Below are 13781 nucleotides of genomic sequence, written 5' to 3'. Positions count from 1 at the left end.
CAACAAACTTGTAATATAGGTACTCTTATCCCCATTTTACAAGTCAGTAAACTAAAACTTCCAAGGGTTAAGAAACTTGCCTGAAGTCACAAAACTAGCAAGCGGTGGGGCTGGGATTCAAATCCAGGTAGCCATAAACTAGAGCCTGTGCTATTAACTACCATTCCATCCCAACCGCCATCCAATTTCCCACCTTTTATTTTAGCTCAACATTCTAAATCTTCCTAGGCCCATCTTCTAAGGCCACAAGGATATAAGTCTCAGCATCTCTGCCTGGTATTCTTGGCTTTCTGCTTTCCCCATGGGAGGGGAAGCCTGCTTGGGAACCTGCTTTAAAGCTGTATTGCATAGCAAGTGTGCTATTCGTGTTTAAGATTATATATTATTTGGAGTGGCTTAGGAGGTTGATGGAGAATATAGGAAAAGGTGGTACCATCCCAGTCCTCGGCCACCATGAAAGAGTAAGAATTTAGGCCCCCTAAGGGTATGAGCCATATCTTACATGCTTTTCTTTACTCCCAAATGAGAGGGTAGATATTTAAGAAATAGCTACAAAAATCTCTCAGGAAGTCCTCTTCTACATGTTCTTTCCTAAACCCCATGCTTACTAATATGTTAAAAAAAAAAAGGGGGGGGGAATTCCCTGGCTGTCCAGTGGTTAGGACTCAGCGCTTTCACTGCTAGGGCACGGGTTCAATCCCTGGTCGGGGATCAAGATCCTGCAAGCCACGTGGCATGGCAAAAAAACAAAAACAAAAACCAAAAAAAAACCCTGTCTCTAATAGAAAGGTTCTTCCTCAAGATAAGCACCAAAAGGCAGTACTAACAGCACCTTTAAATGGATACAATATTTTATAGCATACAAATGCACTTAAATGCATTTCCTCATTTAGCCTCATTTATTTAAGGAAGGAGATGAGGTATTACTACCTCTTTATAGACGGGGACATCAAGCTTCCCAAAGGTCCACGAACAATTCCGTTCATGTAGGAAAACAGTAAAGCACAGTATTCAATTCAGTTCATGACTTGGGAGAGGGGCACACCACAATTTTAGGAGATTTGTTTAGAAAGCTCACATGGTTTACCATACCTGATAAAAGCCCAATAAGTAGCATCAACAACCAGCCAGAAAAAGCATCGCTCACACTGTGAATTAAGGCCCATGTTGACTCCTTGCTTTTATTGGTAATCTAGGGAGAAATGAGAAAACATTGATACATTCTACACACACTCTTGCTTTTTTACCTCAAACTGTGCGATAAAGAAACACAAAGACAAACCTATTCATTGGGAATAGAGTCCAATTTAGAGTTACTTCTCAAATCTTTGGCTGAACCAACGCCACCGCGAACTTTGAGCTTTATTGAACCCTGTCTTACTGAACCCACCTTCATCTCCAGTATTGCAATGTCTGCAAGTACCTTATTCAGGACTTCCCTATTAGCTGCTAAATTCTTATAACATCAATCTGTTTTGCTTATTGCAGCGGTCTCTTTCTAGCCTGGACATCAGATAGTCCAAAGATGGTCTCTTGACTCACAGCAAATAGTTTGATTGTTTTTCAAAGAATAAACAAACACGGGCTTATCTGAGGGGTTAAAAGTACAATTTGTGGTTTTCTACCTGGGGCTGTGCTTCAGGTCAGGCAAATTCCAAGACGTGATACCACAAACCTCTTACTGTACAGTGATCACAGATGCTAAATGATATCAGGGATGATCTCTTTCATTTTCAAAAACCTGCTGGGAATATCTGCAGCTTTCAAGAGGTGCAGAAACTTTTACCTTTTAGGTCCTAGCCTTGTTAATTTAACCCTTCAGTGCCCACACTTCAAAACCAAGCATTCTAACAGCTTTGTCATTAGTACTTCCCCCTTCTCTGTACCTGTTTCTTTTTTTTTTTTTTTTCTTTGGCGGTATGTGGGCCTCTCACTGTTGTGGCCTTTCCCGTTGCGGAGCACAGGCTCCGGACGCGCAGGATCAGCGGCCAGGGGCTCCGGACGTGCAGGCTCATGGGCCCAGCTGCTCCGCGGCATGTGGGATCTTCCCGGACTGGGGCTCGAACCCATGTCCCCTGCATTGGCAGGTGGACTCTCAACCACTGCGCCACCAGGGAAGCCCTGTACCTCTATTTCTTATCTTTGAAAGTGTAAGTTAGCTACCCCATCTTGATCTGCAGTAACATCACAAGTAATAAATTATTATAAAATTTTAAAAGCAGTTTAAAATTTCATTTTGACTTATGACTTTAAGTTTCCAATTTAAGTGCTGAAAGTAGATGAGGTGATACTTTTCCCTATGACATTGTTTCCATTCAGATGATGAACAGTTAATGCTAAAAAAAGGTCACCTTTGAACATTTGATAAACACATTTTAATTGATTTTAAATTATTATTAGCTGATATAAGGTGCCTCAGATGCAACCATTTTGATATAACGGGAAATGTGCCCTTGTCATATCACAGGTGGCTTTCACAATCTGAGTAACATGTTGAATAAGCAAATGGTGACAAACTGAACTCTGAATACAGATAGCAAAAATTCTAAAGCCGTAAGATTCTATATTTTAAAGGCTGCCTGATGAATTGATATAACAGAAAGCATATGTGTGTATGTTCCCAAATAGCAGGAATCTTATAAAAAAAAAACGAATGTTTTATAGAGATCACCTTTTTGAGTTAGGAGAAGAAAACTCTATGGGATTATGACAAATCCAAGGACTACAAAGAAATTTCTCAAAACCTGTACCTGGGACAACCTGACTCCTGGGTTTAGGTGGTCCTGAGAAAGCCAGTCAGGAGCTCGGAAAGGAATGAAAAGTGATCTGAACCTGACTGCTCAGGAGATTCACTCAGGTCTAAGAGGAGGAAATCATGAATTTAGGAGAGAATGGAGTCAACTTAAAAATCGAACTTTAAATTTGGAATCAAAGCAGAAATAGTAAGGAAGAAAAAATAATCATACTTACTGTTGGCTGAAGAAATGTTCCCTACTGAATCAGGATGACTGGGGCTGGGGCCCTACCTTTTGAATAAGCTCTCTATGTGCTCCTGACACAAACTAGAAATTGTGATTCCCTGATTTAAATGATACAGAGCAATAAGTTAAAGGCAAATGACCTTGGCGGACTGCTCTGAAAAGTTTTCACAGTACTTTGAAAAGAGAAAAGTAGGGAGACACTCTTGTCATATTCAAAACAAACTGGGCCATAGCTATAAGTACCATCTATCACCTATCATATTAATGTCGTTGATTTGAATTTGATTGGTCTTGTGGTTTCGTGTGAGTTGAATGCGTAAATTTGCTTTGGTTTTATGGTTGTACAAGAGCTATAATCACAGGTTTACCCTGTAAGCTTCAGTAAACACTACAGCTCTGAGATTTTTTTCCTTTTATTCCTTTAAAAAGAGCCCATTTACTTTTCTTAGGTGTAAAAATCCTGCTTCAAGGGAAAACCATAAAAGAGAGATGAGATGGGGAAGGAAGATCTTTGAAATTTAATTTGGTTCCTCCCACCAACTTTGTTTTCACCTCTCTGCACAGGCATTTATACCCAAGGATCCTTTTCAACCACTTACTATCGGGAGATAAATCATCATTAAATATAAATTCTTTTCAAAATCATATACAAGATACCTTAAAAAGAAAAATATATTAAAAATAAAACCCTACATGTCCAACAGAAAACAGATTCAGCCACATCCAGTGTTGAGGGAAAGAATACATATAAAGAATCTATATCTTCAACTTCTTCTCCTGAAGTTTCCTAACACTCACTCACAAAGCATCTTTTGTCTTACCTCTCGGTGCCTATCCCGGTCTCGAGACTTCTCTCTCACCCAATCAATTGTATTGAAATCATCATAGGTCCCCACACCAGGGATTGGCTCCTCCAAGAAGTCCATCATCCTATTTGAAGAACCTATTCCTCCACCATTGTATGACTTGTCCTCTGGATTGAACAGAAAACAGACATTAGTACTTCAGACACTCTGGACATTTTTAATACCTCTTTTATGAGCACCAAGAGGTGAGCCCTTAAACTATCAGATGACTACTGTTAGGGTGTGCTGATAAAGCAGAATAATCACCTGGTCGGAACATCCATCACATTCAGAAGTTCCTGTGGCTTAGGCACAGAACGATGAGCATCTCGAGGCAGTGTGAATGGAAAGGGACGTATGAGAGCCACAGTACAAAGGGAGAATTGACAGGGGTTGAAGTTCAGTGGGAAAGGATTTGTGAAACAAAAAACAGGAGCTTGGAGCAGCTTAGGTATTTCAGTTTCTGTTCTAGGATGAAGACAAAAGGGTCAAAGGTCTTTGCAGACAAATCAAGTCAGAAACCATTTTACATTTATAAGGCAGTAATTCCATCCTCAGAGGTGGCTTTTGCCTGAGTGGGGACTCCAAAGAAAGCATGTAGGTCTCTTTTAGAGTTAAGCTGCCTGGAATGTACATATTTCCCTTCCATAATATAAGACTTTGATTCCTGATGCCATGGGTTTGTGGAAACTTTTACTGAGTATACCAGGACAGTCTAAGATTTCCAAGTAGAGATTTTAAAAAAGTGCATGGCTCAGAGATGACATGTTCCTCCCTGATCCTTCAACTGGAAGAAACATATCCTTTTGGCCAACAATTACAGTCCTTCACCTGCTTCGTTTTTAGCACTTCTACTACAATTACTTAAGCAAATGCTTTATCTTCTTTTCTAGACTATAAGCTCTTTGAGGGTAGCCCTATTATCTGATTTACCATTGCCTTCTCCAGTGTCTAGCACATGGCTACGACCCAATAAATATCAGCTGAACCCAAGTTTGTTTGATGAACAGTTGGGATGAGGGAGGAGTGTTCAAACTCAGAAGTTGCACTTACACAAGGTTCCTTAGTATTGCTTAACAAACTTCTTCAAAATATTTCCACAATCCTCTGGTGAAACAAGATTTCACTATTAAACACAAAATGTAAAACCGTATTCAGGAATGCATGCAAATGCACAATGAGGAAAAATGCAGAGTAATGCCATCAATGAACTCAACCAGCCACAGCTCACATTTGCAGCATCAACCTTGGCAGGGACAAAGTTCTATCGAGACTGTTTGGTGATGAATCCCTCTGTGAAGAAGGCCAAAGTGGGCCTGAGCTGACCCCCTCTTCCCCCATCCACACCCCCACCTTCACTCTAAACTCCTAATAGACAACTTGAGCACCCTCAAAGGATAAGTTTGAATTAACACCCAAGTTGCACCTGGTTTACAAAGTCTAAGTCTCCTGAATACCTAGTTCAGCGTACCTTTCACAAGCAACACACACACATGAAAGGAAAAGCTCTGCAGAATCCAAATCATAATAAGGGTGGGGGTGGGGTGAGGGTGGAGTGGAGGAGATGAACAAGTTAATCTTAAAACCCCTAACCAAAGTCCTTTCCATATCTTCAAGCATACCTGGCCATAAAATGGTTGGCTGCTTAATCACCAGCCCAGCATTTCCTATCATGTCAGTGGCATACTGATAAAGATTAATGCTGGTGCGTTGTTTGAGAGCTTGGAGGGAAACAGCCAACCGGGAAATGAGGGCAGAAAGAGACTAAAGTATGTGGGGCAGGGGGGAACCAAGCTGTTTCAATTCTCAAGACAAATGCTGACATGAACACAGGACACCAACCAACCAGAAACTGACTTTTTAAAGCAGGTTAATGCTTCAATTGAATTTGGTCTGGTTTAAGTGTGCTCCTTTCAGGAGAAATTTTCAAAGGATTTTGTGAAACTGATTTTTAAAAGCACCCAATAGTTACCTAACGTTACACTGTATATCAAATGAGGCCCCCAGCTGGAAGAATATTAAGACAAAATGAAGATCTGCAACAAGCTTCCTAACAGGAAAGAAAAAATCCTATTACATCACTAGGTAACATGAGCACTGCATCATCCTTCTTTGTAGATAGTCTCCTATTATAAATGCAAATTGTCAGGCAGCTCTAAAAGAGCAGGCAGTGATTAGAATCCGACAACAGACTGCTTGTGATTCTCCAGATCCCCTTCTCCCTGGGGTCACGCTTCGGTCCTTGGCCAGGCTCAAGTCTGCTTACCTTCAATCACAGCTTTCTTTTTTTCTGCCTCAAGGAAGAAATAACCTTGGCAGCCCGCATTTGCTCATTTAGGTTGAGGAGCTTTTACAGAAGGAGCCCCTGTCTGAACTGCTTTAGAAGGGCACTTGCTGCATTCTCTGCCTTTCACAGGAACAAACGCCACCTAAAGAACCACCAGTGTTCCCTGGCGGTCAGAATGTGATGTCACCGTTGGAATCACGTGACCAGACCCTTGGACCAGCCTTGGAGAAAGGAAGATTTTTAACCGAGCACAGAAGCCTTAAAGATGTAGTCTCATCTAAACAAATGTCATCAAACTTGGGGCAGTCAGGTCAGTTCAGAAAACTGGGATCCAGAAGTTTTAGTTTTCAGACCTCATTTAGCAGGAAATCTATGAAGGCAAAGTAGAAATATCAGAAAGCATTTAGAGTTACAGGGACCCTAAGTTTAAAAAAAAAAAAAAACGAGGCAGGGGAGACAGGCAAATATAGAAAGGCTTTTTAAAAAAGGGCACTGGATACCAATAACACAGATAAAATCTCACAAATGTAACAAGCTAAATAAGTGAAATGAGTGACAGATGCTGGACACAAGAGAGCACATAATATGATTCTATTCATGTAAGTTCAAAGTCAGCCAAACCTAAATTATATCATTTTAGGACACAAATGTAAGTGACTACATTCCAAAGAGAAGCAAGAAAATGACAGAAGTAAAGACAATAAAGCCAGAAGTAAAACCAGAGGAGAGAGGGGGTCGCCATCTGGATGGAGCACATGGTGAGGGTGGGGCTTCTGGAAGGCTGGCAATTTTTCTTAATCCGGGCAGGGGTTACCTGAGTATTCACATTATAATTATTCTTTAAACTGTACACACATGTTTTATGTCTTTCTCTGCACACATCATAGAGAAAATTATGAAAAACTGAACCACATATGAACTTACTATACAAAGTCAGTTCTTTAATACCACCTAGTAACTTTGAAAACTCAGAAAGCAGTCGAGAAAATGAGGCGTGCTAGTGGTAGTGCTCTACCTAGAAAGCAACATCAAGTCTGATCTCATTAATCCAACCTGAGTAAAAGTAGCTATTTCAGCCATGAAAATTAATTCCCTACTACAGTTGCATTGTTTCAAAGGCTTTCCCTTCTCTTGTCTTATTCCAAAGGCTATTTTTAAGCAGGTTTTAATAAACTGTGCAGTAAGGCTAGTCCAGTAAAGAAGAATGAAATTGCCATCTCTCACTATACCTACCGCTGCTGTATGATATATAGGAAAGTTGTTAAGAGAGTAAATCCTAAGAGTTCTCATCACAAGGAGAAAACTTTTTCCTTTTTTCTTTTCTTTCTTTTCCTTTTATTGTATCTATATGAGAAGATGGATGTTAGCTGAACCTACTGTGGTAATCATTTCACAATATATGTAAATCAAAGCATCCTGCTGTATGCCTTAAACTTATACAGTGATGTATGTCAATTATTTCTCAATAGAACTGGAAAAAAGAAAAGAAAAAAACTGCCATCTCCGAACTCCTTACGTGAATCCACAGGACAGCCGCTGTTGAACATTAATCTAGTCAGTGTGCTCCAATAATCAGACCTGAATGTAGGGCTTTCAAATGTTGTCATTACTCTCATCAGTTCTTAAGGCCCAATGCATCCTGAAATGTCAGTACAACAAAACCTTAGGAAATGTGAGGCGCTTCATGGAACCTGTATGCTTTTGGTCCGTCCATCACTATGATGATATCTCAGTCTCTTGATGAACTAACCTAGCACTAATGAGAAGTAAAATGAAGTGGCAATGGAAAGTATTGTGGCAAAGAACTAAAAAGCTTAAAAAGCAAAGCCTATGGCCCAAGTGTGACTGTCTTATACAATTACACTTTTAGAAAAGTATGTGTATCTTACTTAGAGAGGATGACAGGGCCAACCTCACAAGCCTCCTTCAAAGTTATTCTTTACTCAATAGGATTCTGCCTATAGTATCTGAAGCCCACTACAGAATTAACTTACTTTAATAAGATTTACATTATCTTTTTAGATTATTTTATACTTTAAGATACTATCTTTTTGGTACTTAAAAAGTATGTAGTTCTTCAATGTACAGTGATTGGATTGCATAACCAGTACCATGTCAATAACTTTTGATGAAAGTTCATGTGTTTTTCAAATACTCCATCAGTGCTTCTAGGGGAGGAACTTTTTTATTCCATGTAAATTTACCTCTTTTGAAATCTAGAGGGCTGATAGCCATGACACAGTCCTCATACTAAAATGAGATTTAATTACAATTCAGATTAAGAAATGAGGCACTGGATTTGTAGCAACGTGGGTGGACCAAGAGATTATCAGACTAAGTGAAGTAACTCAGAGAAAGACAAATAGCATATGATATCACTTATATGTGGAATCTAAAAAATGATACAAATGAATTTATTTACAAAATTAAAACAGACTCACAGACATAGAAAACAAACTTATGGTTGCTAAAGGGGAAGGAGAGGGGGATAAATTAGGAGTTTGGGATTAGCAGATACACATTACTATATATAAAATAGATAACCAACATGGACTTACTGTGTAGCACAGGGAACTATACTCAATATTTTGTAATAACCTATAAGGGAAAAGAATCTGAAAAGGAATACACACACACACACACACACACACACACACACACTAAAATTACAATGAGAATTGTTGTATTCAATTTTTTGGCTGTAATTTATGCAATTGCTTTTTGTGATTTTTTAGAAAAGGAGGCACCTGTGTTACTTCATTATTGTAAAATTTTCTTAACCAAAATTTGGTGAATTTTAGTAGTCAGTCTACCTCACTTTTTGCTTATGATTCTAAATTGTTTTAAGTTGTGTTTACAGTATGTTCTTGTCCTTTAACTTGGTGAATGTAGTAAAATTCTCTCCCATCCCCCCCAAAATATATATGAATCACTTTGCTGTACACTAGAAACTAACACAACATTGTAAATCAACTATACTTCAATTTAAAAAAAAAGAAATGAGGCACTGGTATTCAGAATTTGACATATTTCTTTTACTCTTTTCTACCCCTCTATTCCCTTCTCTGCCAAATTTGTAATCTCTAGCACATGTTTCTTTATACAGACTGCCAGGTCAACATATTATTATGGAAATAAGAGAAAGAAATGCTTACCAATTTTTAATGCATCCTATGATAAAACCACAATGATAAAGTTAATATTTGGGGAAAAACAGAGTTATCTTTGTGGAACACAGATCTGATCAGATCATTTTCTGTTTCTAACACGTTAGTGGCTCGTACAACAATGTTTTTAAAACTTTCAACATAGGAAGACCACTTAATGAGCATTTGGCACAAGTGTGGACTAGGAATTGTAAGATATTCATTATAATTTTTAGAATAGGAAAATATTATTTTTTTAAATAAGTAAATTTTTAAAAAAGAGAGCAGTGTTGTTTAAAAAAAAGATTTTGAAATATTTTTCCAACCACTTTGGAAAAAAATATTTTTAAATGTATAATAAGGATGATGACAATGACACTACTAATTTTTTAAGGTTTTACCAATGAGAGGGATGAAACTGTTTGCACTCTTTCACAGAGGTATCTATATCTGACTTGATGACAAACAGCTTAAGCTGTGGGTCTTATTCCACATCCAATTGGTTTCTTTTCTTAGCATTTTTATTACTTAGCAGAAAGAAATATTAATGTCATAAAACTAAGTTGTCAAGAATGGCAGTAGAGATTATTCCATTCAGGACCAACTACTGAGGTACAAAGAGAGTAGTAAAACACAAAAGGCGGGCTTCCCTGGTGGCGCAGTGGTTGAGAGTCCGCCTGCCGATGCAGGGGACACGGGTTTGTGCCCCGGTCCGGAAAGATCCCACATGCCACGGAGCGGCTGGGCCTGTGAGCCATGGCCGCTGAGCCTGTGCTCCGCAACGGGAGAGGCCACAACAGTGAGAGGCCCGCGTACCAAAAAAAAAAAAAAAAAGGAATTAAAAGATTTAAGCTTCTGGTGTGTAAATACTCTACCAAGGGAAGAAGAGTAAAATTAAACAACGACCCTAAATATCAGATTGGGGTGCTTATTAGGCAACTCTAGATTCTTGCCTCTATACAAAAAAAAAAAGTAAAACTTAGGTTTTTGAAGGCATAGTGTGCCCTTCAAAGTAAGTTATATTTAAAATGATTTAATGCTCTAGCAGGAAAATGATTCAGGTTAAAGTACATCTAGCTCTTAAATGATAAAAGTCGCCCAAAAGCTAACCTGGATTGCTTGAGTCTGGGAAAAACCGTACAAAAAACAAGTCAGAAAAATAAGTCAACCTTGAAACAGCTTTCCCGGTAAGTTACACTTAGGTCTAAAAACTTAATTAATGGTTGTTTAAAAGCACACTGCTTGAATGAGGAGGCATATAAATGAATGTATTTAGCTCATTTTCCATTATGGAAACCACTTTCTAATTTTTTTCTAAAAATCACATGATGCTTAAAACTGGAAAACCCCTTAAAATACAAGAAAAGAAACTCCCATTTGAGAATAATGTTTATTTCAATCCCTAACCAATATGCCATTAGACATTTCCCTGGGGAGCTGAACAGTAACTGATTAAGTGAATTAGTTAAACACTAACAAAGACACAAGGGGAAAGAGGATAGAAGGAAACCTCGTGCACTCTGAAGTACTGCTTTAGCGATAACCACAGCTGCATGAGGGCTCACTTATTGGCAGCAGCCTAAAGAAAGAAATAAGCACTCAAAGAAATGGAGCAGGGCTATTGGTACGTATCACAGGACTTGAAAATAGTTCCATTTTTAGAGTGTATTTCAGTTTTTACAGGGATATATTGTATTTTTGCAAGGCTAAAAGCACGTGTACAAAAAAGTCAACACCCGACCTAGCACACATCAGCAGATATTCATCCTGCAATCTTTTAAACTGTACCTTCATTCAACAGCAAGTACTAAGGGTCTATTATGAGCCACTTCTCACTTCCATACCTGCACCCTTTTCCCTTCTTGTAGTGGTTCATCCATTCCAGATCTCCCAATAAGCCATGAACCCTTTCACATTCCATTCATCTCTACGTTTGAGAATACATTACAGTTGAAGCCCCAATAATTAGTCAACATTTTTAGGACCTTTCTATATATCAACTTGTGCCTCCATTTTGCTTCCCCACTTACCGAAACCCAGTGGCTGAAAAGCAAATGCTTTTTTTTTTTTCTCCCGGCCACACCGCCCTGCGGCTTACAGTATTGAACCCAGGCCCACAGCAATGAAAGAACAGAGTCCTGACCACTGGACCGCCAGGGGATTGCCCTGAAAAGCAAATGTCTTCCTACGTAAGCCCTGGAGAATGTCACAGGACCATGTTATGTTTTAATATACTATCTTAGTTTGGCCCCAGGACACTTATTCAGGGTGACTATTCCACTGATACACATCTGTACAGCCATACTGGTTGTTAAACAGTGAAATACCTGTGGCTGTAGATAAATAACTACTCTTTCCCAAGGACTCTCCTCCCCCACAACCATCCCCCCGAGGCTCCTGAACTTTCCCATGATGCAGCAGCTGGAACACTAGGAGGCTCCAGAACACTACCGGCAGCTATATCTGACATCCAATCTGACGGGTCAGTGCCTGTGTTGTTTTGACTGTCACTCTGCACCCATTTCATTTAAGGACTGACTGCTTGGTTCCTGCTCACAGCACGTTAAAATGTGAAGCTAAGAGGCAGGAAGGACAACAAAGAGGAAACTCTCTATCCCAGCTCTGCTGAGCTAGACAATCAGAGAGGTGGTGAGAGAGGTGGGGAACGGGACTGCAAAAACAATAATGAATCTATGATATGTACTATTAAAATGAAGTGTGAGGGCCATGAGAAGTATATAGGAAGGTGGGGCATGGGAGAAAGGGATAGGGAAAAGGCTTTCGAGATATGCGTGAATCTAGATTCTTATACCACCTTCAGACTCCTTGGTTCCCATTGGATACAGCTCTGCCCCCACTGGGTTGTAGACATTTGCTTGACAGTGTACCTTTTGTGCCTTCTATTCCCAGCATCTGCTCTAATGCGGAAGTTCCCCACCCAAATCACTTTCATTACCAGTGGAGCCAGGGTGCTAATTGCCAGGGTTACCAGTGTTAGGAAAAATAGCTTGAAGAGTATGGCTTGATATCTGCAGACCCCCACTGTACAAAATCAGTGTAGAAATAGAAGTAGAGGGGATAGGTTTGACAATGTTGCTGAGAGGGTTGTCCACATAAAGAAAATAGCCCTCTACTCCATTACTTGTTCTTCATTCCTTCCTTCTCAAATTTATACATAAAAGGGACTGACAAGAAGACTGGTAAATGTAATGGGTAGGGAAACCCTGCTCTAAAATGCACATTCCATACCAGAGTATTGAGAAAGCCTTTGGCTAGCACGATCCTGTGTGACTACTTGTGCTTACTATTTTAGAAGCAGCATTTCTCCAGTTCTTCTATATTGAGTCTGCACTGGTTTCTCTCTATTAATCTCCAAAAGGAAGTTGGGGAAAAAAGATTAGCAACTATTCTTTAGCAGGAGAAAAAACTTCAAGAGAGGAAATACCAAGTAGGAGATTCTTCTTGGATTCATGGGAATAGTGTGATGTCGTGGACAAAAAAAAAAACAAAACAGTTAAACACACACACACACACACACACACACACACACACACACATAATCTAGGAATTGCTCTTAAGGAAACACTTGTACCTGTGCATACCAATGTTTGTATGCTATTCACTGCAGCACTGGAAACAATGAAAGAGTCCAGTAATGGGGGAATAGCATAAGGATAGAAGTAGATTGATGTATACTGAAATAGAAAAATCTCCCAAACTTACTATGTGATAAAAGCAAGTTACAAAATAATAAGTAGATTTAAAAAAAAAATTAAAGTGTGTGTCTCTGTGTTAACTGGATAGAAAAAGAATTGAAAGGGTCATAACTGAGTTATTTTGAAGGGTTATCTCTGGAGTGGGAAGTAGTGAGGGAACTTTCACATTTTATATACATGTGTATTGTTTGAATCTTTAACAGTGAGGTGTATTTATGTGTTATATAAGTGTTTCTAAAAATAAAAATAATGATAATGCAGCTAGAAGAGTAGAGACAAGACATTGCAAAGGGAAGACTTCCATTCTGAGAGGCAGACCACTGGGGTATTTAGAAACAAAGCAGGTGACAGTTTCTGTAGAACACTAGGAGGAAAGCACCAAGAGGAAGATGACTTAACTAAATTTTTACATGAAAGTCAATGGGAGGACTTCCCTGGTGGCGCAGTGGGGTTAAGAATCCTCCTGCCAATGCAAGGGATACAGCTTCCATCCCTGGTCTGGGAAGATCCCACATGCCGTGGAGCAACTAAGCCCGTGCGCCACAACTACTGAGCCTGTGCTCTAGAGCCTGTGAGCCACAACTGCTGAGCCCACGTGCCGCAACTGCTTAAGCCCACACACCTAGAGCCTGTGCTCTGCAACAAGAGAAGCCACCGCAATGAGAAGCCCGCACACTGCAACGAAGAGTAGCCCCCACTTGCCGTAACTAGAGAAAGCCCACGCACAGCAACGAAGACCCAACGAAGGAAGGGAAGGAAGGAAGGGAAGGAAGGAAGGGAAGGAAGGGAGGAAGGAAGGGAGGGAG

At 39.7% G+C, this 13781-nt stretch overlaps 1 protein-coding gene across 4 annotated transcripts in view; it reads right to left on the bottom strand.

Moving 5' to 3' along the window:
* The window catches only part of CLCN5 (chloride voltage-gated channel 5), a 167535-nt gene that overhangs the window by 19826 nt on the left and 133928 nt on the right, over positions 1-13781 (bottom strand). For 2 of the 4 annotated variants that reach the window (XM_029240074.1, XM_029240077.1), the window contains 2 exons: positions 3803-3954; positions 1093-1192 (listed from right to left, as the gene is read on the bottom strand). In XM_029240074.1, the coding sequence (XP_029095907.1) occupies positions 1093-1192; positions 3803-3954 (252 nt within the window). Of the gene's footprint in view, positions 1-1092; positions 1193-3802; positions 3955-4093; positions 8566-13781 lie in introns of those variants that run through there. The other 2 variants (XM_029240076.1, XM_029240075.1) reach the window with 2 other exon arrangements.

Source organism: Monodon monoceros, unplaced genomic scaffold (assembly GCF_005190385.1).
Source record: "Monodon monoceros isolate NGI ecotype Baffin Bay Population unplaced genomic scaffold, NGI_Narwhal_1 Super_Scaffold_22, whole genome shotgun sequence".
NCBI lineage: Eukaryota > Metazoa > Chordata > Mammalia > Artiodactyla > Monodontidae > Monodon > Monodon monoceros.
Note: the sequence above shows the minus strand (reverse complement) of the source record. Positions and strands in the feature narration are given on the sequence as shown.